The sequence below is a fragment of the Ambystoma mexicanum genome, chromosome 1p, assembly GCF_040938575.1.
Source record: "Ambystoma mexicanum isolate Mex_15411 chromosome 1p, UKY_AmexF1_1, whole genome shotgun sequence".
Lineage (NCBI taxonomy): Eukaryota > Metazoa > Chordata > Amphibia > Caudata > Ambystomatidae > Ambystoma > Ambystoma mexicanum.
Window position 1 is genome coordinate 24747805 of NC_090921.1, and position 23523 is coordinate 24771327.

Consider the following 23523-nt stretch of genomic DNA (forward strand, 5'->3'; position numbering starts at 1 on the left):
GTTACAGGCATGTGGCAGACAGTAAAAGCTACTCTTCATGGGGGTCAGGAGTGGTTATAGGCATGTGGCAGACAGTATAGGCTACTCTTCTTGGAGGTCAGAGGAGTGGTTACAGGCATGTGGCAGACAGTATAGGCTACTCTTCATGGGGGTCAGAGGAGTGGTTACAGGCATGTGGCAGACAGTATAGGCTGCTCTTCGTGTGGGTCAGAGGAGTGGCTACAGGCATGTGGCAGACAGTATAGGCTGCTCTTCTTGGGGGTCAGAGGAGTTGTTACAGGCATGTGGCAGACAGTATAGGCTGCTCTTCGTGTGGGTCAGAGGAGTGGTTACAGGCATGTGGCAGACAGTATAGGCTGCTCTTCTTGGGGGTCAGAGGAGTGGTTACAGGCATGTGGCAGACAGTATAGGCTGCTCTTCTTGGGGGTCAGACGAGTGGTTACAGGCATGTGGCAGACAGCATAGGCTGCTCTTCTTGGGGGTCAGAGGAGTGGTTACAGGCATGTGGCAGACAGCAAAAGCTGCTCCTCTTGGGGGTCAGAGGAGTGGTTACAGGCATGTGGCAGACAGTATAGGCTGCTCCTCTTGGGGGCCAGAGGAGTGCTTACAGGCATGTGGTAGACAGTATAGGCTGCTCCTCTTGGGGGTCAGTCGAGTGGTTACAGGCATGTGGCAGACAGTATAGACTGCTCTTCTTGGGGGTCAGAGGAGTGGTTACAGGCATGTGGCAGACAGTATAGGCTGCTCTTCTTGGGGGTCAGAGGAGTGGTTACAGGCATGTGGCAGACAGTATAGGCTGCTCTTCTTGGGGGTCAGATGAGTGGTTACAGGCATGTGGCAGACAGTAAAGGCTGCTCTTCTTGGGGGTCTGATGAGTGGCTACAGGCATGTGGCAGACAGTATAGGCTGCTCTTCTTGGGGGTCAGAGGAGTGGCTACAGGCATGTGGCAGACAGTATAGGCTGCTCCTCTTGGGGGTCAGAGGAGTGGTTACAGGCATGTGGCAGACAGTATAGGCTGCTCCTCTTGTGGGTCAGAGGAGTGGTTACAGGCATGTGGCAGACAGTATAGGCTACTCTTCTTGGGGGTAAGGGGAGTGGTTACAGGCATGTGGCAGACAGTATAGGCTGCTCTTCTTGGAGGTCAGAGGAGTGGTTACAGGCATGTGGCAGACAGTATCGGCTGCTCTTCATGGGGGTCAGAGGAGTGGTTACAGGCATGTGGCAGACAGTATAGGCTGCTCTTCGTGTGGGTCAGAGGAGTGGTTACAGGCATGTGGCAGACAGTATAGGCTGCTCCTCTTGGGGGTCAGAGGAGTGGTTACAGGCATGTGGCAGACAGTATAGGCTGCTCCTCTTGTGGGTCAGAGGAGTGGTTACAGGCATGTGGCAGACAGTATAGGCTACTCTTCTTGGGGGTCAGAGGAGTGGTTACAGGCATGTGGCAGACAGTATAGGCTGCTCTTCTTGGAGGTCAGAGGAGTGGTTACAGGCATGTGGCAGACGGTATAGGCTGCTCTTCATGGGGGTCAGAGGAGTGGTTACAGGCATGTGGCAGACAGTATAGGCTGCTCTTCTTGGAGGTCAGAGGAGTGGTTACAGGCATGTGGCAGACGGTATCGGCTGCTCTTCATGGGGGTCAGAGGAGTGGTTACAGGCATGTGGCAGACAGTATAGGCTGCTCTTCATGGGGGTCAGAGGAGTGGTTACAGGCATGTGGCAGACAGTATAGGCTGCTCTTCATGGGGGTCAGAGGAGTGGTTACAGGCATGTGGCAGACAGTATAGGCTGCTCTTCTTGTGGGTCAGAGGAGTGGTTACAGGCATGTGGCAGACAGTATAGGCTGCTCTTCTTGTGGGTCAGAGGAGTGGTTACAGGCATGTGGCAGACAGTATAGGCTGCTCTTCTTGGGGGTCAGAGGAGTGGTTACAGGCATGTGGCAGACCGTATAGGCTGCTCTTCTTGGGGGTCAGACGAGTGGTTACAGGCATGTGGCAGACAGCATAGGCTGCTCTTCTTGGGGGTCAGAGGAGTGGTTACAGGCATGTGGCAGACAGCAAAGGCTGCTCTTCTTGGGGGTCAGAGGAGTGGTTACAGGCATGTGGCAGACAGCAAAGGCTGCTCTTCTTGGGGGTCAGAGGAGTGGTTACAGGCATGTGGCAGACAGTATAGGCTGCTCTTCTTGGGGGTCAGAGGAGTGGTTACAGGCATGTGGCAGACAGTAAAGGACGCTCTTCTTGGGGGTCAGAGGAGTGGTTACAGGCATGTGGCAGACAGTGTAGGCCGCTCTTCTTGGGGGTCAGAGGAGTGGTTACAGGCATGTGGCAGACAGTATAGGCCGCTCTTCTTGGGGGTCAGACGAGTGGTTACAGGCATCTGGCAGACAGTATAGGCCGCTCTTCTTGGGGGTCAGAGGAGTGGTTACAGGCATGTGGCAGACAGTATAGGCCGCTCTTCTTGGGGGTCAGAGGAGTGGTTACAGGCATGTGGCAGACAGTATAGGCTGCTCTTCTTGGGGGTCAGAGGAGTGGTCACAGGCATGTGGCAGACAGTATAGGCTGCTCTTCTTGGGGGTCAGAGGAGAGGCTACAGGCATGTGGCAGACAGTAAAGGTTACTCTTGGGGGTCAGAGGAGTGGTTACAGGCATGTGGCAGACAGTATAGGCTGCTCTTCTTGGGGGTCAGAGGAGTGGTTACAGGCATGTGGCAGACAGTAAAGGCTGCTCTTCTTGGGGGTCAGATGAGTGGCTACAGGCATGTGGCAGACAGTATAGGCTGCTCTTCTTGGGGGTCAGAGGAGTGGCTACAGGCATGTGACAGACAGTATAGGCTACTCTTCTTGGGGGTCAGAGGAGTGGTTGCAGGCATGTGGCAGGCAGTATAGGCTACTCTTCTTGGAGGTCAGAGGAGTGGTTACAGGCATGTGGCAGACAGTATCGGCTACTCTTCATGGGGGTCAGAGGAGTGGTTACAGGCATGTGGCAGACAGTATAACAGTATAGGCTACTCTTCATGGGGGTCAGAGGAGTGGTTACAGGCATGTGGCAGACAGTATAGGCTACTCTTCTTGGGGGTCAGAGGAGTGGTTACAGGCATGTGGCAGACAGTATAGGCTACTCTTCTTGGGGGTCAGAGGAGTGGTTACAGGCATGTGGCAGACAGTATAGGCTATTCTTCTTGGGGGTCAGAGGAGTGGTTACGGGCATGTGGCAGACTGTATAGGCTACTCTTCTTGGAGGTCAGAGGAGTGGTTACGGGCATGTGGCAGACAGTATAGGCTACTCTTCATGGGGGTCAGGGGAGTGGTTACAGGCATGTGGCAGACAGTATAGGCTACTCTTCATGGGGGTCAGAGGAGTGGTTACAGGCATGTGGCAGACAGTATAGGCTACTCTTCTTGGGGGTCAGAGGAGTGGTTACAGGCATGTGGCAGACAGTAAAGGCTACTCTTCTCGGGGGTCAGAGGAGTGGTTACAGTCATGTGGCAGACAGTAAAGGCTACTCTTCTCGGGGGTCAGAGGAGTGGTTACAGGCATGTGGCAGACAGTAAAGGCTACTCTTCATGGGATGATGTGTGACGTGGAAAGATGAGTCGTAGCAGTGCCTGGGAACAGTACACTGCTCGTGTGGGAAGGGGCGAAGCATGCACACCATATGGACACTGTAGCTGAGGGCTTACCGGTGTACAGCACAGGCTGCATGTGGTCCTTCGTTGCCTGGGATTCTGCGTTCTGCTGCCTGGTGCAGCATATTCCTTTTTATTTGGGCATGCTTCTGGAGACTTCTGTTGCCACTGTATGCAGCCTAGCCCCACAGTGTATGCCATGCCGTGTGCACTCTGAATACAGATCATGCTTGCCTGCCTTCCCGAAGATGATGTAGGGCGTCAAGTGCAGAACCCCCTGGTGTTCCTTTGCATGTGTTAGAACATGGAAACATGCTGGAGGCATCCCCCCATTGCCCGGCTTCTGGTCAGGAAGACAGAAGCTCATTTACAAGATGGTGTTTAACGGACAGAAGCCACACATAGTTCAATGCTGATTAACTCTGCACTGATTGATATGGTTAGCCAGAGTGAGGAACCAGGGGCACACAGACTCTTAGACGCATGTATGCACTGATGTTCTGTCTGATGAGCGCTTCCCACAGATGTCAGATCTGCATAGCCTGCTTTTTATGCTTCTTTCCCTGTGTGCAGCGTCAGACTGGTTAGTATCCTGTTTTATTCATTGCACAGGACTCCCCTTTCTCAGCGCAGACCTTTGCTTGAAGAAAGAAGAGCCAGGCGCCCTCTTCATTGATCACCTGGGCGCAGTAACCGGGGAAAGCGGCACCGACTGCGGCTCTGGTGAGTTACCAACACTTCCGATTTCCAAGAAGGCCACGATGCCCACTCCGCCTTTTGCATTTCTTTGCAGTGATCGATTCTCAGTTCATATATGCTACAAGGTTTTTCTTGCGTTGTCCCCACTACAACTTATAGAAGGAGGAAGCCCGGTATACAAAAGACTAAGGGTAGTTAGCAATGTATATTTTGTCTGTGCCCGGGAGGACAATGATCCATATTTATAGAATGAGACAAAGCTATAATATAGATGCCAGAAAACACAGAACTCCCAGGATTGGAGTACCACAAGGGGACCAGTCACAGTTAAAAGATAAGTATCAGGTTTATTAGGTCACAAAGGTAAAAACTAATTAAATAATGCGGTCCACAGTACAAACGATTTATAACAAAGAACAAACTCGAACAGAAGTTACGTGACAAGCTTGGCTAGCTAGTTAACAGTGTATCAAAATAAACACACAAAACACAGAACGGTACATATCAAATCAAGGGTGTAGTACCCTACAATAGTTAGAGTCAATGTGTCATAAATTTGTATCTCTGGTTAAAATACAGAGAGATATCTCGACATGTTTCTGTTCCTAGAATTAGTATGGAACATTCATCAGGAGGTACATAGATGACAACGTAACCAAGTTAACAGTGAAAGACAAATATTAACAATGAAGATTTCATAGCATCTCCAATGATGCCTGTGGGTGCTCTCTACTGGAAGGTAGTAGGAGGTAGAAGACCGGGGGTCAATCGGAGGCCGTCGATCCTACACGTCGGGCGGCAAATACTGGAGGAAATCCTTCGATCAGCGCTAATGCTGTAAACAGTCCGCTGGAGTGAGAAAGCTCTGTGTAAGTCAGGGACGGTACCGTCAGGGATGAATGTTCCATACTAATTCTAGGAACAGAAACATGTCGAGATATCTCTCTGTATTTTAACCAGAGATACAAATTTATGACACATTGACTCTAACTATTGTAGGGTACTACACCCTTGATTTGATATGTACCGTTCTGTGTTTTGTGTGTTTATTTTGATACACTGTTAACTAGCTAGCCAAGCTTGTCACGTAACTTCTGTTCGAGTTTGTTCTTTGTTATAAATCGTTTGTACTGTGGGCCGCATTATTTAAATAGTTTTTACCTTTGTGACCTAATAAACCTGATACTTATCTTTTAACTGTGACTGGTCCCCTTGTGGTACTCCAATCCTGGGAGTTCTGTGTTTTCTGGAATCTATATTATAGCGTTGTCCCCACTACTGCACATTAACACACCACGGGGCAAAGGAGCACACTTATCTCAAACTGACCATAAAGGCATGGCCGTGAGTTTCAAGTGTTTCTTGGCAAAGAGAGGGGACCCCAACAAGTGGTTCCTTGGAGTCTCTGCCTATTCTTTTCTCAGGCAGGAAACCTACACAGATTGTGCTCCATTTCTCACATGTTGTGGCTAGGCGGATTCTGTAGGTTTCTTTCTTATAAAGCCATGTTCTGTCCAACCTCTCCCTTTTCCTACTGGCGTTTCACATAATGAGACCATTCCTTAGAGGAGCCGCTTTTGCGTGTACACAGACTTCTTTTCCGCTGCCAGAGACCAATGCACATACAGTCAGACACACTTACATCACGTTCTGTGGGGTTCACGTGGTTTTATCCAAATAGTAAATTACTCTGTGGCAACTTCAACAGTTACTTAGTATTTCTTTCTTTCATTTAGTTTTTAATGGGCGATTCCCCCGTACTCGCACTCCCACCCCCACCCCTACACCCGCTGTGTACTGCATTACCCTTAAAGACATTGATTTACTTTCCCATAGTAGTTAACCTGTCCAAAAATGACCACAGAGTAATTAACTTCGATAAAACCATGAATTACGGCTCAACAGGATGAATAGTTATTCACTCACTTGGCGACACTCAAATCCTCCAAGTGTTAAGCATACTGGCAAGAGCCATCGGCTGTCCCTGCTGGCTCCATGGTGGGCCTTGGGCATAACTGCTGCGGTGCAATACTGGCTGCCAAAGTTGCTGCTCAGCCGAGTGCTCCACAGCCCAGGGAGAACAACCACAATCCTCATCGTATCCAACCCCTACACTAGTGTGAAGCAGAGAAAACCAAGCGCATCTCTTACCTGGCCTTACTTTTCGTTTGTCTACAACAGGATATGAGACAATTGCATTCCAAATAAAAGATGAGACGGATGCCTACTGCATGGACCATCCGGCGAGCAGCAGAATGGACGGCATCCAGACCCCCCCAGGTCAGTCAATTGTCATATTTCACTTCTGTGGATCGACACGCCGTATGTTATACCTAAAATCTTTCTACACCCATGAAATCAACCTCTCTGCTCTCAGCAGGAACCTGTTCTCTGAAATGTTTCATGTGTGTGGAGAAGAACTTGTCTTTATTTGTAGGGCTCCAAGAATGATAGCAAGAAGTCCTCCCTAGTGACCGTGAACCGATCGCCCAGAACATAACACATCAACCTGAAGAGTAATAACTAACACTTTCAGCCCCTGCCCCTTCCTTCATACCCACAGCATGTCCTCCCTAGTACAGAGGGGCACTGAAGTGTTTTTCTTGTGCAACCGTTGAAGTCCAAGCTCATGCCTGGCTTTTTTCATGTCCACTTTGCTGGTGCCAGACAGATCTCCCCTCCCCCATCCGTCTCCATTCAGGGGTATTTCTCTCCAGGTGGAATTATATTAAAATGCCAAAGTTCAGTTCACGTTTCAGTGATGGTGCATGTTAAGATGGATTTCTAAACTCTGACCTGGTGGGCAGAAGTTTAGGAGGCCACCCTAGTTTGGTGGAACAGGGGAACCTTCTGGACAAACCAGACCAATCTATGGTAGCTTGGCAGGCGTTCAAGACTCAGGGCCTCATTAGGAGGTCGGCAGTAAGGGGTTAACAGCGCCGTAAGGATGCCGGTGCCGTTAACCCCTTACCGCCGCATTACAAGGTCCCTTAGCGGGAGCCGCTAAAGGAGCAGGGAGCTAACAATGGGCCCGTTATTAACGTGCCCGTTGTTAGCTCCCTCCTCATTCCCATTGAGCCCTATGGGGGCTCGAATGGGAATGGGAATGGGGATGGGTTTCCTGAATGGGGAAATACCAGGTACTCCAAGGTTGGAATGACCCGGTATGTCCCCATTCAGGGAACCCGGACCTGGTATGCGGTATGGGGTAGCCATGGCGCTAATAGCACCAGGGCTACCTCCATACTCGTAATCAGGCCCAAAGTCTCAGGAGGGGTGAGAGTGATCGGAAGGCCAATGGGCACACACAGTAAAACTCCTCAGAATACACTCAGACAGGTGTATATCAAAAATAAATGTATTATAGACCTTTATAACAAAACAGGATTAAACCACAGTTATGAAACAAAAACAATACCACACACGTTCATATATAATATCTATCATATATACAATAATGTGATTAGCCTAATGCTGATGATGGGAGAGAAAATAACCACGCCCTGTAACAGCAAAGGGGTTAAATCAACACAGATAACAGTTTAGGCAGTCCTTCATTAACAATCCCTAACTTACGTAGTCCAGCCCTACGAAGTGAGGAGCCTAGCGCTCAAAGTGCAGTTGTGCGTTCACAACGCGCGGTTGTACGTCAACAAAGACAGCTGGTTCTCTTCAGGGGGCTGTAGATGCTCCGGAAGGTGCTTGAGGCGATGAAGAATACGTTCCTATTCCTAGAAGAGAAGAGGGTCTACCCTTGCAGATAGAGCGGCTTTCAGAGTTCGGGAATAGCTGGGGGCTGCAGGCTATCCCAGCCAAGGTGAGTATCTTTTGAGGGACACTTGTGCGTAGAAGTGAATGGATGTGCCAGGGGGACAACGGTAAGTTAGGAAAGTACTCACTGACCCGTGACACAGTCCAAACCAAACTTTGGCAGTCTAGCCCACTTTGCCTTTTGTTCTTACCCCTGCAGTTTCCGGACGCTCCAGCTCTCAGCAGTTGTGGTACAGGACGATCGTCCGTGACAGGATGTTTGCGTTTTCTCAGCAGCCCTTGAAGGAAGAAGGAGGATTGTTCTGGTGCTTCTCATCTCAGGACACGGTAGGAAAGGACCATAGCGGGGCAATGCAGGTACCACAAATGCTCGCAGCATGGCACACTCTCATAAATCGTGACCCAGAGGAGCTAGGACAACGAGTTTTGGCAGGAGAGGGACCAGGACCGCAAGCTAGCTATTCACAACTCGACACGGCAGCGTTCCTGTGCGATACTCTGGGTTTGAGCTGGTCAGTTCACTGGATGGCCCAGGAACACTTCCGAACAGGCTCTCTGCGAGGGTAAGTAGGAGAAGCCAAGAGTAGTTGTTCCCACTACTCCAAAGGGGAGAAGTGCCCTTGCAGACCTGCTTGTTTTGATGAAGAAACAGGGGTCCGACGGTACAACAGCGGGGTGCCAAACCTTCCAAGCACGTCACCGGCAGTTCCTCGAGTCTGCTTTCTTCTTAAGGATACTTAGCTCCTTATGAGGTTCGGTGTGACTTTGTGGCCGGCCATTTCCGGCACTGGTGCATAGGCGTGTTAAAAATGCCATATCATATCTTGGGCCAAACGTGGTAAACACTGTATGGTCCATTAAAAACAAAGTAAAAATACTTTATGTAAACTGCTGCCACCAGTTCGTCCTAGGTACACTTGTACGAACACCAACAAATCCTTAGAGGGAGCTTGGGCCATAAAACAAAATGATCCCTACGCGCGGTACTGTAATGTACTTGGCACATAGATTAAATAGTTACCAAGAAATGGCAACATAGTGGAAGACTAAGGGAAACTTAGTTTCCCAGTACTGACAACCTGAAGGACGTGTCAGTTTCCCCATAACAGATGAGCAAAGCCCAAAGGAGTCCAACTGAAGACAGTTGCATCCACTGGAAAAAGTCAGGATAGGTAAGCCAAACAAAAGGTTTGGGGGGTTCACAAATGGAGGGAAAATTGCACCTAAGGACAATCTTTCCTAACAGTGCAGAAGTCGTACATAGGAACAAGGCTAAAGGAATAGAAGTGTAAACACAACAAAGCTTCCTTTTCATTGCTTGTACGTCTCCCTACTCCTTCCACACACGTTAGGGGTGCTCTTACAGAGTCCAGTGGTGAGGGGAGTAGCAAAATAGCCAGGTGTCCATCAAGTTAGTCCTAACTCTCATAACTAGTAGTTTGGCTGAGCGGTCGGGCTTTGCATGTAGATGGGTGGAGACCAGCAACAAGGTACAAGTAGGCACACGCACACACACCCTACAATACACTTAATATAGTGAAATATGTTACAATGTATTGAAGTATTGCATGAGGTTAAAAATACTAGCAAATAAGTGCAGCCAGTGTCTTGCGGAGGGCTGGGGGGGAGGGGGAGCTGTCAGGATCAAGAAGTATGCCAAGAAAAAAGTGAAATAACTTTCATTTGGTTTTTGGGGTAATCTTATACAGGATGGGGCAAAATAATAAGCAAGGAATACAATATAACTTGGTTTCTCAATTCTAGAGGGGTTCAGGGCATCTTGTCCAGTGCCGGGTACCTCTCCCCTGCGAGGATCACATTTGAGTCTTTAAAATCTCTGTGAGGTACTGTGGCGAGCCAGAAGAATGATTGAGACTCTCAGAGGACATTATGTTGACTAACTTATACTATAGTAAAATTATAAGGCCCGCCTTTCCCTATCACTATGGGGGGTTCCTGCCTATATTACTAACTAAGGTGCTTGTCAGTCATGTGTGAATGTCCAAAGGAATGTGGCCACTGTCCAAAGCTAACCTAGCTTATCCTACCACTGTGAAAACTAACTTAAGTCAGGAGAAGGACTCTAGTATCATTCTGTAGAATTCTTGATTAATACATAATCCCCAAATAGTCTCTTGTGATTTCTTGGATCAGTCTCTGTTACTCTTCAAAAGGATAATTGCCTTTTTCCTCCTATTTGGGAATCCCTTTTGGGGATCTTTTATAAGCACTATTTTCTGGGTTGCTGCTCTACTTGCTTTGCTATTTGATTTAGTTGAATAGTTCCAATGAACATTGGTTCATAAAGTTCTCTCTGTTATATTATGTGCTTCATGCACCGAATGTAGAGCTTCTTTCCCCTTTTCCCAGGGTATGGTTATCCACTGTTCTTTTCTCTCATTAGTCAACTCTTGAGTAATCCTTTATCTTGTACCACAACCCTTTAAGTTCATCAGTTTCAGATTTAACTTTGCCTCATGACCTCCACTGAGGTGAGTGGTTTGCACAGCATAATGATTCCCTCGGGCCTCCGGTTATTCTCGTTCACCCTGTTACCTTCTCGTGTGAACGGGAACGTCTTCGCCAGCCTGATACCTCTGGTATCTACTCTCCGATTTCGCAGACTCAGCTTGTCTCTGTCGGCTTTCTCCCCCTCTGATTTTCTTTTCTCTTCATCGGGGCTTGGTGTTCCAAGAACTGGCCGGATACCCTGCTGCGATACACCTGCCGTGGTATCGGCAATGGTTTGTGGACCAGCTGTCCACCATGGATCCGGGCTCCTGTCCGTCCTGCTTCTCTCACTGTGGACTGTGAGGGGTCAGAAATGAGAGGTATACATAAAGTGGTACTATTCTCAACATTTTATTAAGAGAAAGGGGTTTGGGTAAAGGCCTAACTTTCCCTAACCTAAAGCGAGTGTCCCTTCCTAGGAAACTAAAACTAAAGCAGGCTGACCAGTCAATCTGACCATCACACTAGTACAAACAAACAAAATATGCAAGATAAAAGTTTCCAATCTCAATTTAATAACAATTTGCAAAAAACAAATAATCCTTTTGTCCATGGGTTGGTTCCCTTTCCCTGGATTTTTTAAGGAAAATTGTTCACAGTGTTCTGTTTTAAGAACAGTCTCTTAAAGGCACTGTAAATGTCTCTTTTTCCTAATACTTTCCTCAGGATGGCAAAACCAAATGTCTCTTCCACAAACCTGGTTGGAATAGAATAAATAAGTCTCTCGTACTCTTTCATGATGGCAAAACAGAATGCCTTTTCCGCAGCACTGTTTGAAATATGGCAAAGGAAAGTCTTTCCTACTTTTCAGAATGGTTAAACAAATGTCGTTCTTCCATATGAATTAAAGTAAGGCAAAATACAAGTCTTTTTAAAGTTGTCTGATTGATAAAATGTTCATTAAAACAACAACTTCACATGACAAAGTTTCTCTTCACCACACCAGTTCAAAGTGAGTTTCCTGGTACAATCTCTTGCCAGGAAAATGTGCAACCAAAACTCTTGAAATCCTGGTGTACTCTCCTGCCAGGAATATCTCCCATTTTGGCTCACACACATCCCCTGGTGTACTCTCCTGCCAGGTATCTCTTTCCAAAAAGGTTCACTAGCTGATGCTCTTATCAGGCCTCTGTGCAACATTCACATTCTTCTTTGGTATCACACAATTTCGCTTCTTCATTAGCACAGATTTGTTGACTTAAATTATTACTTGTACCAATTTCCCCCCATACTGACATTCCATATATTATGGTTTGTTCAAGCTCTGCTTGTCAACCTTTCTTTCAGTCTTTTGTTTTACTCTTGGCAATGCTTATTCCAGGTTGCCCCCAACTGACATCTTGTGTCGGGAGAAACGTACAACTTGTGCTGCTTTGTTTCTTTCGGTAATGTCTTTTGGCTTAGGCAATGCTGGTTCAAGGGTTCCTCCAGCTGACATGTTATATCGGGAGAATTGAGCCCTATTTGCCTTTTCGTTTCAATTCTATTTGGTCGGTATTCAAACGTCTTCCCAAATGTTCTTCTTTAACATGTTCACACGTCCTGGGGCTCCCTATTTGTTTAGGCTGACTCAGTGGTACACTGCGTGGCTGCTGTGAGATGCTTTCGCATGGCCAGCTTCCTTGTCTCTGCAGAGTCTCCTTTGGTTGCCGTTTCGGCTCCTGAGTCCCTTGCTGACAGAACCAGCACAGCTCCTCTGGATGGCGCCTCCCTGGACCCTGCTGCACACCATTCACCATTACTTCACCGAAGTTCCTCTTCTCTGGTCCCGAAAAGCCCCCAGTCTGCTACTGACAGACATGTTCTCTGCACGGCTCTTCCCTGTGGGCTTTCTTCTGTCTCCTGACTCACTTTGCACTCTGCACACTCTGCAGCCTTTCTCCTCTCTCCCTCTCCGATCTGTCAGCTGCAGGTGATCTCACATTTAAACGTCCCACACAGCTGACTTGGACCCTGACAATTAGACTGAGCTTTACACTTGGTGTCCCATTCCCTCCACATTGACTCCTTGCTCCTCTTCCTCGTCTCAGTACTTGAGGCTTTCTGGGACTTTGACTCCAAAGAAGTTCTAAATGATTTCAAGTAACAGTGTTGGACAGTTTTATGTAAACAATAATTAACATGAACATTAGATGTTAGATATCTTCTAGGTGCATCATGCACACATGAAGACTGAATAGGGTTTTGTTTGACCAAAGTAGTTTTCAGAGTTTTATAATTAAATGGTTCTGTATAAAGACATCAGGCCTTCAAAAACTCTGGCATTAAAGGATCTTCTTCGCCAGAAAGAAAAGAACACTGCTTCTCTCCTGCTGGAGTCACCACTCTCCCCTGACAGCCATGTCCTCCCATGTGATCCACCCTTAGAATACCACCCCCAAGGTCAGGATCAGGTAGCAGATGCCTTCCCCTGGCCACATGGGAGGCGACATTAGGCTGGGGATAAGTGTTGGCTCTGCAGGATTCATCACAGGGCTTGCCATAGCTCTGGCATCCCGCTCTTCAGTATCGGGAGAGTTTGAAACATGCTGACATTCTGGCTTATGCTCACTCTGCCTTCTTCAGGTGTTACGTGGCTCTGAGTCTTCCCTTGCATGCATATGCTTTCCCCTCCCTCTCCAGGTCTCGCCAAGCACACACTATTCAACAAACTCGTCCAAGTGGATTGGTATCTTGATTTGAAGGGACATGTTCCTTTAATATGTGATAATGATGTATATCCAGATTTTCTTCATCCCAGTCTTGGGGTTTAACAGTCTCTGGCATCGTAGAGCATCTCATGTAGGCCACGGTGTGCACTGTGTGAAGGCATCATGAAGCAAGACACAGACAACAGACTTGAAGTCTAAAATAGAATACTTTATTAAATCAAATATCAGGATGGTTGAAGACCTAACTTGCCCTCTGCTAAGGCGGGATTTCCCTACCTGAACAAAACTAACGAACGTCTGCTTCAAAGAGTTCAACTAAAATGTCTGTATCCAAAACCTATGCTTGCACTCCCAACTAAAGCTAAACGGTAATGGCCCAAAATGTCACCCTCATAATTACAACGGCCGAAATGTCCACTTATTTTTTTAAATTAACACGCGCCTTACACAACCTATATATGTGTGGTGGGGGGGGTATGTGATATTATAGTAATATGGGAATGGGGAGGGGTGCTGCGTGGGGTTCTCCCCCCGCATATCTATGTGGTGTAAAGGGGGTTAAATAAAAAAAATTAAAAAGTCACCATTTTTCGGACGTCATAATTATGGGGGTTGCAGTGATCACATAGATCCTAGCTAAACAATGTGCAGGGATGTCAACACAAAGTTCTGAGCTGCTTCCAGCATCACACTGGAGAACATTCACTATCAATTCAAAGGGCTCCCCTTCTGCATTGTCTCAGCCCCGAGGGTGTTTACTCGGGTTCTGGCAGTGGCGGCACCAAACCTGTGCAGGCAGTCCATTCCAGTATACCCTTATCTCGATGACTGGCTCATAAGTGAAGACTCGCACCAGGGGTCTCTAGTTAACTCCTAAAAATCAATAAATCTTCTTTTCAGCCTGGGGTTCTCCATCAATGAGAAAAAGTCAAGTTTGGTCTCCAGGCATATCAAACAATTTCTGGGGCCCTTATTCGGACAGAAGACAGGCTTGTCTTCCCCTCCAATGAGAGGGTTCAAAACATGTTCCAGATACCTCAATATGTGGCCAGTCGTCAGGGAACCGTACGGAAAGCGTGCTCAGCAGAGACTTGCAGGTGCTCATTGAACACTAGTGGTGCATGTCTTTTGAAGAATGGAGTCATCCAGGCATCAAACATTTTGCAACACTAGAGAACGTGCATTGCCCACATTACGCCTCCAGATACCCCCAGAGAAAGTCCAAGGGGAACGGTCTCTGGATAACGTGGTCAGGACAATTTGTTTACACTTTTCCCCAGTTCCCCTTCTCAACAGGATAGTGCCCAAGGTGCACCAGGAACAAGTTACACTAATCCCGATAGCATCATTGAGGGCTCATCAGCTGTAGTTCTCACATCTCATGAGAAGTCATTTTCTCCTCCGATGAAGCCGCCTTGCCTGAACAACATGCTGCCCCAAGACCACGGAACAACACTGCACATAGTCCCTCAAACGCTCAACTTGGCAGCATGGAGTTTGGGTATCTCAAGCTACCTCGAAGGTGTATGGACAGTCTTAAAGAGGCACGGAAACCTAATACTAGACTCTGTTATTCCAGTAAATGGAAGTGCTTTGCCATTTGGTGCAGTACTAGGAACATCAACCCTATTGACTGTTCACACATACACACAGTCCTTTATCTAACACGCCTTTTAGACACAGGACTTGTTTTTAGCTCACTAAAGATCCACCTTGCTGCCCTGTCTGCTTACACTACATCTCAGAGCAAAATTCCCTGGTGGAAAATCCCAGTGATTAAAGCATTTATGGAAGGGGGTAAAAGATTTCACTCTCCTATTTCTAATCCAACTCCTGGATGGGACTTGAATGTTGTTCTTACAAGACTAATGGGTGCTCTTTTTGAGCCAATGCACAAAGCTATTCTTAAGGCTCTCACCTATTAGACAGCTGTTTTGGTGGCTATGATCTCTATTAGGCTAGTCAGTGAACTGTAGGCTCTGCCAGTTTCATACCCATTTGTTACCATGCATAAGGACAAAGTGGTGCTACGCACACACCCACGCGGTGCACCCACATGCATCTCCAAGTTCTGTGTGAAACAATCCATCGAACTTCCAACTTTCTTTCATAATCCGACTAACAGCTGAAAGTAGCCTCCATACACTGGCTCTTAGGAGAGCAGTAATGTATATTACCTTGATAAGATTAAACATTTAGAAAGACAGAGCAATTATTTGTCTCTGTTGCCACTGGTAGAGAAGCAGGCTCGGTCTCTAAGCCGGCAATCTCTAGATGGATTGTTCAATGCATTCAAATGTGTTACTCTCTAGCTAAGAGAGTTTTACCTTTTACGTCTAGAGCACATTCTACTCGAGGCACAGGAGCTACTATATAGCTTTTATTGCAAATGTTCCTCTTGTTTCTTTTTGCAACGTGGCTACCTGGACTTCTGTTCACACTTTCATTCAACATTACTGCTAAGGCACTCATTGTAAGACTGATTTTCAAGCGGGTCAGGTGGTTTAAAGACATCTCTTTGCTACCGTTCCTCCACACATCCCACCACGACCTTCGAAAAAAAGATGCAATTCTCTGATATTACCACTAGAGGTCAGACTATATGCACAGCATGTGAATCTAAGGAGATGCAAGCACTGGAAATACGATTATGGTTAGTATTGTCTGTCATCCGACTGCATCTATGCAGTGTTCCAAGAAGGTTAAAATTGGAACCTCATATATACTCTCCGAAAGTTACAGTTTGGAAATGTTAATATATATTCCAGAAGACTCAAATATGATCTATATTGTTTGACCAACCCATTATGCAATTTATTATATACTCTTAATTGTTCTTGGCCACTATACCACTGATCTAACTTCATTTTCTTAACTACCCTTCCTGGATTCTCAATAAGACAGCTTATACTCAGCCCATCATTCTCAAGAATAGTCACACACTCCATACTAAATTCTGCAAGGGGCTTACAAAGAGTAGGTTCCAGTGTATTCTTAAGATCCTCGAATAAGGAGCATCTAGGTGGATCTAGGATTTTCCTATACAATACCTATATTAAACTTTATAAGTAAAAGGCCTAACTTTCCCGATTTCTAAAGAGAATACCCTACCTATTTACGGAACCTAAAGGTGCCCGTCAGTCATCATCAATTCCAAAGTAAAAATGCCCTCCATCCAAACGAACTCTATCTGACGCTACCACTAAACATAACTAGAGTAAATATAGGCCAAGAGAAGGACTTGTCTTTTCTTGATCTTCCATTGGGCTTTTCATTTACATGCTTTCTCTGTAGTAGAGATATTTCTTGGCATAAACTTCTTGGATAGTCTTTGAGATACATTCTTGTAGTTCTTCTTGAATAGTGACATGCAATTTCATGTCTAACCGTTCATTAAGCGGCCTATTTGAGCCATGGGCCGAAGCCTTTTCATTTGAGAGTCTGAGACGAGCAACCTTGTCATTATAACACTGTGCCACACTTAGTGTAAACAACCTGTTGACTGCTCTCCTGGCTTTCTGGGATGATCACCAATTGTTCTGATAAATAGTAAACAAAGACTGAGATAACAATATGAAAGAACTACAAAATTGCAAAAAGACTACAGAACTTCCTGTGGAGCCTTATGCTGTTGCAAGCTTTTTAAAGTGGGTGAAAAGTGCATTAGCCTTGTTCTCAGCACAAACACTCTTTTGACTTCTCGCAGAAAAGATGTTGGGCACTGATATTGAACTAATTTACCCAACTTGGAGCTGCTGCCCAGCTTCGAGCTATAGTAGGTGTTAACAGTGAGAGCCCAGAGAATTTAAAAAGGGCTGCATTTGAGTCCTCCAAAGAGATTTTGCTGTTGACAGAGCAGGAGTTGGCAAGAAGGTAAAGAGGCAGACAGAAGACTGGAGAGGGGGCAGCACTGGAGCAGAGGGGATGGGTGATGGCCCTCTTTTTGCCTTGCTGGACCGTAAAGCCACTAAATAGAATTGTGGGCTTTTCAGAGCCATTTTGAGTCCATAAGGGACTCTGTCGACTGACCTTTGAGCAGAGGTTGTATTTTTGATTGAGCTGAATGGGGAATATTTTATACTTCTCCACCCAAGGCAAGACAGCTCAAAACCTCAATTCTAATTGGCTACATGCTGGCACCATGGTCAGTCTCAATGGACTAACACTCTTTGGAGCATTTTTCCTCCATTCTTATGCTTTTCGATGACGACCATGCTGATTTATATTGATGATTTGTGGTATTGCTTGGACTGTGTAAGTCACTTCTGGCTCCTCCAGCTCCCACCCGCCTGCCTGTGACCGATAGTGAGTGTGGAAGGTTCTTTACCCTTCACTGATCTCACATTGAGAAATATAGAGAGGGTATGGAAAGGGGAGGTGCTTTTAGGCTCTTCTCTGGAGATTGCCTAGCCAGATTTGGCGAGCTTGCCTAGCAAGACCTGGTGAGACAGGTAGTTTTGTTTTTAGGTGACTGTGATATCTTGGAGAAGGTTGATCAGTTTATAGTCTGGAGTAGATGTAGGGGCAATGACAACGATTGCTGCTTTTTCATTAATGGCTTTTTGCATTTTAAGTGTGTTGTGCATAGTGACCATTGTGGCAGTGATGTTTCTTTATTAATTATTTCTCATTACTAAAGATTTACTTCATGCATTAATGTAAGAAGCATTCATTGAGTGCTCACTACTGAGTGTCTTGTCAGAAGCGTTTGAACATGAACATCTAAGTAGATGTATTGATGTGTTCTATATGGTCCATGTCTTTTAATTGACTTATGGAGGGTTACTAGATGGTGTGAGCAGTGGACTATCAATGAAATATTTGTGACATTGGCAATCCTCTCCTGGGCAGATTAATGAGAGTAGTCGCTGACTGCAGGGGGTTGTTGCCGACTCTTTATTGATGCATAGTGACAGGTCTATGCTCTGCCCCATCTCTATTCCTACCACAGCCCCTGCTGGGGAGGGGTTTCTTGGACACTCCCCTGGGGCTGGAGGAGGGGCTCTGGAGATAGGGGTGATAATAATCACATCAATAGTCTTGGGTTTTCGTATTTTCTGTGGGACTATATTTACAATAACTTCCCTTCAGGTACGTTTTCACACTCTTGTCATCACTTGTATGATATGATATGGCATTTATAACGTGCCTATAAACAAGTGTTTCAAGGAACGACGGGGCAAGGAACGGGGAACAGAGTGAAGACAGAGACAATGATCTTACTAGGCCAGGTGACATTGAGATCGCGCAAGTGCAGGGGAACGGGGAAGTGAAAAATGTGGGGGGAGAGGGCAGTGCAGTACATGGTCCTTGTTCTTAAAACAAACACTCATTTGGCTTCTCGCAGGAAAGATGTTGGCACTAATATTGAACTTGTTTACCCAACTTGGAGCTGCTGTCCAGCTAAATGAGCAATAAGTAAAAGTACGGCAGCTGGTGGCAAATGCAGGGGTAAGTGCAGACATCAGGTGTCAAGTGCTGGTGGGGGGCTGTAGGGATACAGAAAACAGTCCCCAAGTGCGGGGGTTGCCAGGGAGGCAGTGCAGGTGTGCAACTGGTGGGGGAGGTGACCTGGGCTCGAGATCAGAGGTTATCCAGGTGACCAGTGTAGTTTCAGCCAGGAGTTCTGCAGGGGATGGTAGACGCTTCCCTGAGGTGGGTTTATCCTAAACCCCTTTTTATTCTTTCTTCATCATTACTTCTCTGTCTTACATTGGGCTTCATTATGACTCCGGTGGTAGCCAAGTCATTTTATTTCTGGAGCCCGGGAATGGGCAATTACCAGGGCATTACAGCCCCGGCGTACCTGGTAATTGCCCATTCCCAGGCACCAGAAAAAAATGCTCCCCATTCCCATTCGAGCCCCATAGGTCTCAATGGGAATGGGGAGGTCGGTGCATCCGACATGATTGGCTTGTGGGTGCCGGTCCGCCCGACAGGTCAGACCTGGTTGGCGAAAAGGCACCCGCGAGCAAACCTCGTAGTTTGCCGGTCCGGTAACAATGGTACCGGCATGCTTAACGGTACCGTTGTTACCAGAGTGGCAACCTCATAATGAGGCCCGTAGTCTCTTTTATCTTGTTCATTTGAGATTTTTAGATCCTGTTTGCCATTAAATATTCTTATGTTAGATTTGTTCCAGCCTGAAATTCTGAGGTCAAATGGTTTATTCCCTTCCTCTCAGGGAACTTGTTTCCAATCTCTGTTTGTTCCCCACCCGGGCTGCTTAAACCCCTCTTTTGCTGGCTTCTGACTTCTCTTCTTATCTGGTTTGTCTCTTCCTGTCACTCTCTGGTCGGCCTCTCTCGGCCCACTTCCTGCTCCCACCTGTAAGGCTAAAAACCTCAGGTCATCTTCAACTCCACACTCTCCTTCTCTCCTCACATCTCTGACGTCTCTAAGAAGTCACACTACCAGCTGCCCCTCCTCAGAGGTATTCTTCCTTTCCTCTCCTTCCCCCCAGAAGCTCACTGTCTCCAGAGCTCTGGTTCTCTCTAGGCTGGACTATTGGAACAGCCTCTTTTTAAATCTGCCTGCGTCTACTCTCCGCCCTCTGCAACTCATCCAGAACAGGACTGCGAGACTTGTCCTTGGCCTCAAGCCCAGGGATTGTATCTCTCCAGGACTGGGATCCCTGCACTGGCTCCCTGTGGCTGCAAGGATTAAGTACAAAACTCTCTGCATTGTCCACAAGGTATTTTGAGGCCTGGGGCCTCAATATCTTCAACTCTCTCTTCCTAAATATCTTCCTTCTCAAGCTCTTCGCTCTTCCGCCTCCAACTCCCTCAGGGTCAGTCGCTTCTCTAAGCAACGTGTTGGTGGTAGATCTCTTTCTTTGGCAGGAGCCTCCCTCTAGAACAGCCCCCCTGAAACTTGAGGAGAACCATCTCTGGTCCCGTAAGCACCTTAAAACCTTTCTCTTTGCTTCTGCTTTTTCTCTTCCTCTCCCCTGCTGACCTCCTGGCTGTAACTGCACTGGTTACCTGGCCACACTCTGATCTCTGGCCCAGGTCCCTCCCCTTCCAGTCACACACACCTGCACTGCCTTCCTAGCAACCCCCGAATTAGGAGACTGTTTTCTGTATCCCTACAGTCCCACTACCAGCACTTGACATCTGATGTCTGCACTTACCCTTGCACTTGCCACCTGATGGCCGTACTTTTACCTATTGCTATTTATTCTATTATCCAATGTACTGCACATTCCCCCTCCCCCCTTCCCTTGCACGATCTGAATGACACCTGGCCTAGTAGGATCGTTGTCTGTCTTCCCCCTTTAACCCCTCCCTTGCCTCGTCACGCCTTGAAACACTTGAGTATAGGTGCGTTATAAATGCCATATCATATATCTTGGTATCTCATCCTTAGAACTGGGATGAGTGTCTTTCGTCATATAATAACACTCTTCCCTGACCGGGTCATTTGTTACTTCTTTACAACTGCAATATACAGTCTTGGCAGCCTCCCTCTTCTCACGGTTTACCCGGTACTTTGCTCTGTGGTGGTGGGCTCGGGTCCTGATCGGGTGTGCTTTCTCGTTCCTCTCACTCATCGGATTCTCGTTCCTGGTCCCTCGCCGGGTTACTGCTCTGCACTCGAGCTGGTGATCGGAAGCTTTCCACGCTTCCCGTACGGGTGATAGCTAATTTCTCCCTCTTTCCCCGCGATGCCTTTCTCGTATCTGCACTCTCCAGGCCCCCGGTGTCTCGTACTGGCGTTCTCTGCCTCGTTGAAAGCCACAGGCTCTGTGACTTGCCTTCGCTCCACCTCCACAAGGGGTAATGATGTCAAGGGGCTTCCGCTGCGCACCAGGCTCTCTTCCTTCGAATGGATTGTGTCCTCCCACGTATTCCTCATCTTAGATATATACTTACCTTTAGTTTTGCCTCAGAAATGTTTTCCTCTCTCCAGCAGAGGGCGCTCCACTCGAGGCGGCGACGCCGATGTCCCTCAGCGGCCTCGGTCGAGCACCGATGCCATCCGTTGTATAAAGGCCTCGAGCGCACCCGTTGGCTTCAGTTCCGTTTTTCCATTAGCTTCGCTTCGGATCGAGATAAAATGGCGCTTCAGTCACAGTGAATTATGTTGTCTTCTTCGAACCCGTCTACTCCGAAAACAGGTTTTAAGAAATGCCTAATGTGTGGAAGAAAAATGTCGCTGACCGACCCTCATCGTAACTGCCTCTGGTGCCTCTGGTCCGAACATTGGATCGACAACTGAGGTTCTTGTCAATCTATGACCCATAAGGCCTTGAAAGAAAGACTAGGTAAACTGGCGGTGGGGGAGGAATCCTCAAAGTTTTCTTCAAGAGGGAAGAAAGACTCGGCTGAGTCTTTGGCGAAATGCCATAAAAAATCCTGATCGAGGAGTAGATCAAGGAAGTCCTCTTCTTCTTCGTCCAAAAAAGCGAAGAAAAGACGACACCGATCTCCCTCTTCTTCCACAACTACATCGGAGGAAGTTATTACTTGTCCAACAAAATATGACTCCCCTAAAAAGTGGGAAGCATTTAGAGCATCAATGAAGAACATTTTTGAGAATGTGGCCCAGACCCCCTCAAAAATGTCTGTTGAAGATCATGCCTCTACGCACAAAAAAAGTTACAGGGGAAGGTCTAAAACTAGGAAATCCGACAAGAAAATGTCGAGGGTGTCTTCTAGGGACTCTTCCCAAACACCTAAAAAGAAAAGCCTTCCAGTGCATAAACAGGAGGCAGACCTTAAGAAAAAGACTTTAGACGTTGATACGTCATTAAGAACCTTGACGAAAACATCTTTGAAGCCTCCGTCGAAGGCTGTCGAGTATAAGGGGTCGATGACCCAGCTGAAAAAAGTTAAATCGAGTACTTTATCGACGACCTCGAAGGCTCCTTCGACGACATTGATTGCCTCGAAGATTCCTTTGACAGCATTCGTAGCGCCTTCGAAAACATTGAAGAATGCCTTGATAAAATCAAAGGTAACGGCCACGACTTCGAAGCCATCGACGCTTCTGTCGATGTCGACACCAATTACAGGAGTGAAACCTATTCCTGAGAAAGTATTTCACCCAGAAAGCAGACATGATTTTTTCCAAACTATGTCATCCATATATGGAGAAATGTCCTCAGGAAATGAGGAGGATGAAGAAGATGATGAACCTGAGGTTTCATCAGCAGGAGTAAAATATGGTGCAAGGGAGGTCCCTGGGGAATTAATCGATCCTCACTCAAAAATGCAAGACCTGTATGAATGTTTACAGTCTGCAAGTGGACTAGATACGTCCCCTGAATACAAATTTGAAAAACCAGATCCAGCAGAACATGCTGATCTGGGTTACAGAAAACTTATGAACAAAGTAACAGAGTTTATGGGATGGGGTAGGAACTCACCTGTATACCAGGATGATGATACGACAGATATTTTGTCAGGAGGTCCTCAACCAGATCCCATAACTCCCTTTCATATTTCCCTGCAAAGGAGAGTAAATGCTGCTTGGGAAAAACCTGAATCCATTCCAGCAGTGAATAAAAAATATGTGGCAAAATACAGACCTTGTAACTCTGACCCAGAGTATTTGAGTAAACATCCATCTCCTGAGAGTCTGGTAGTTCAGGCAGCCACATCAACAAAAAATGATGCATACCCTACAATTCCCCCTGATAGGGATGACAAAAAGATCGATGCATGATCGAAAAAGGTTTTTACATCAGGGAGCATGGCTCTAAAATCCACAAATGTATCTTGCACTCTGGCGAGATTCACTTATACTCTGTGGGACTGCATGTCAGCGGCAGCTCAACACATCCCGGAAGGAGAGGAACGTGATGGTTTCCTGTCCATAATAAAGGATGGCAAGGAGGCTTCGGAAAAATGTCTTAAAGCAGGTTTGGACACTGCTGACAGTATCAGCAGATCCATGGCGTCTAGCGCAGTGCTACGCAGATTTGCGTGGCTTAGGAAGTCAGGTTTTGCACCAGATGTTCAATCTAGACTTCTTAATATGCCATTTGATGGCTCGAGGTTGTTTGGCAGCAAGGCAGATGAAGTTTGGAGAAGCTGCAGACCTCCAAGGCAGCAGCAAAGTCACTCAGTGCCGCTATAAGACAACCTCAGCAACGCCCCTACACAGGCTCATCTTCCTGGAGGGGTCATCCCTCTCGTTTTTACTCCTTATTTGGGAGAGGAAGGGGAAAGGCCAGTCAAAGAGGGCAAAGGAAATTTCCTCGGGGGCGAGGAAGAGGTGCTAGATCTTCCCCGGCAGCGGCATCTGTCCCTTCAGCCGCTGCT

The 23523-nt window shown here is 47.0% G+C and overlaps 1 protein-coding gene across 5 annotated transcripts in view; it reads left to right on the plus strand.

Moving 5' to 3' along the window:
- Nucleotides 1-23523, plus strand: part of LOC138564559 (zinc finger protein 419-like) — a 110025-nt gene that overhangs the window by 80945 nt on the left and 5557 nt on the right. For 3 of the 5 annotated variants that reach the window (XM_069642920.1, XM_069642919.1, XM_069642921.1), the window contains 2 exons: nt 4236-4346; nt 6504-6602. In XM_069642920.1, the coding sequence (XP_069499021.1) occupies nt 4236-4346; nt 6504-6602 (210 nt within the window). Of the gene's footprint in view, nt 1-4235; nt 4347-6503; nt 6603-8292; nt 8421-23523 lie in introns of all 5 variants that reach the window. The other 2 variants (XM_069642922.1, XM_069642923.1) reach the window with 1 other exon arrangement.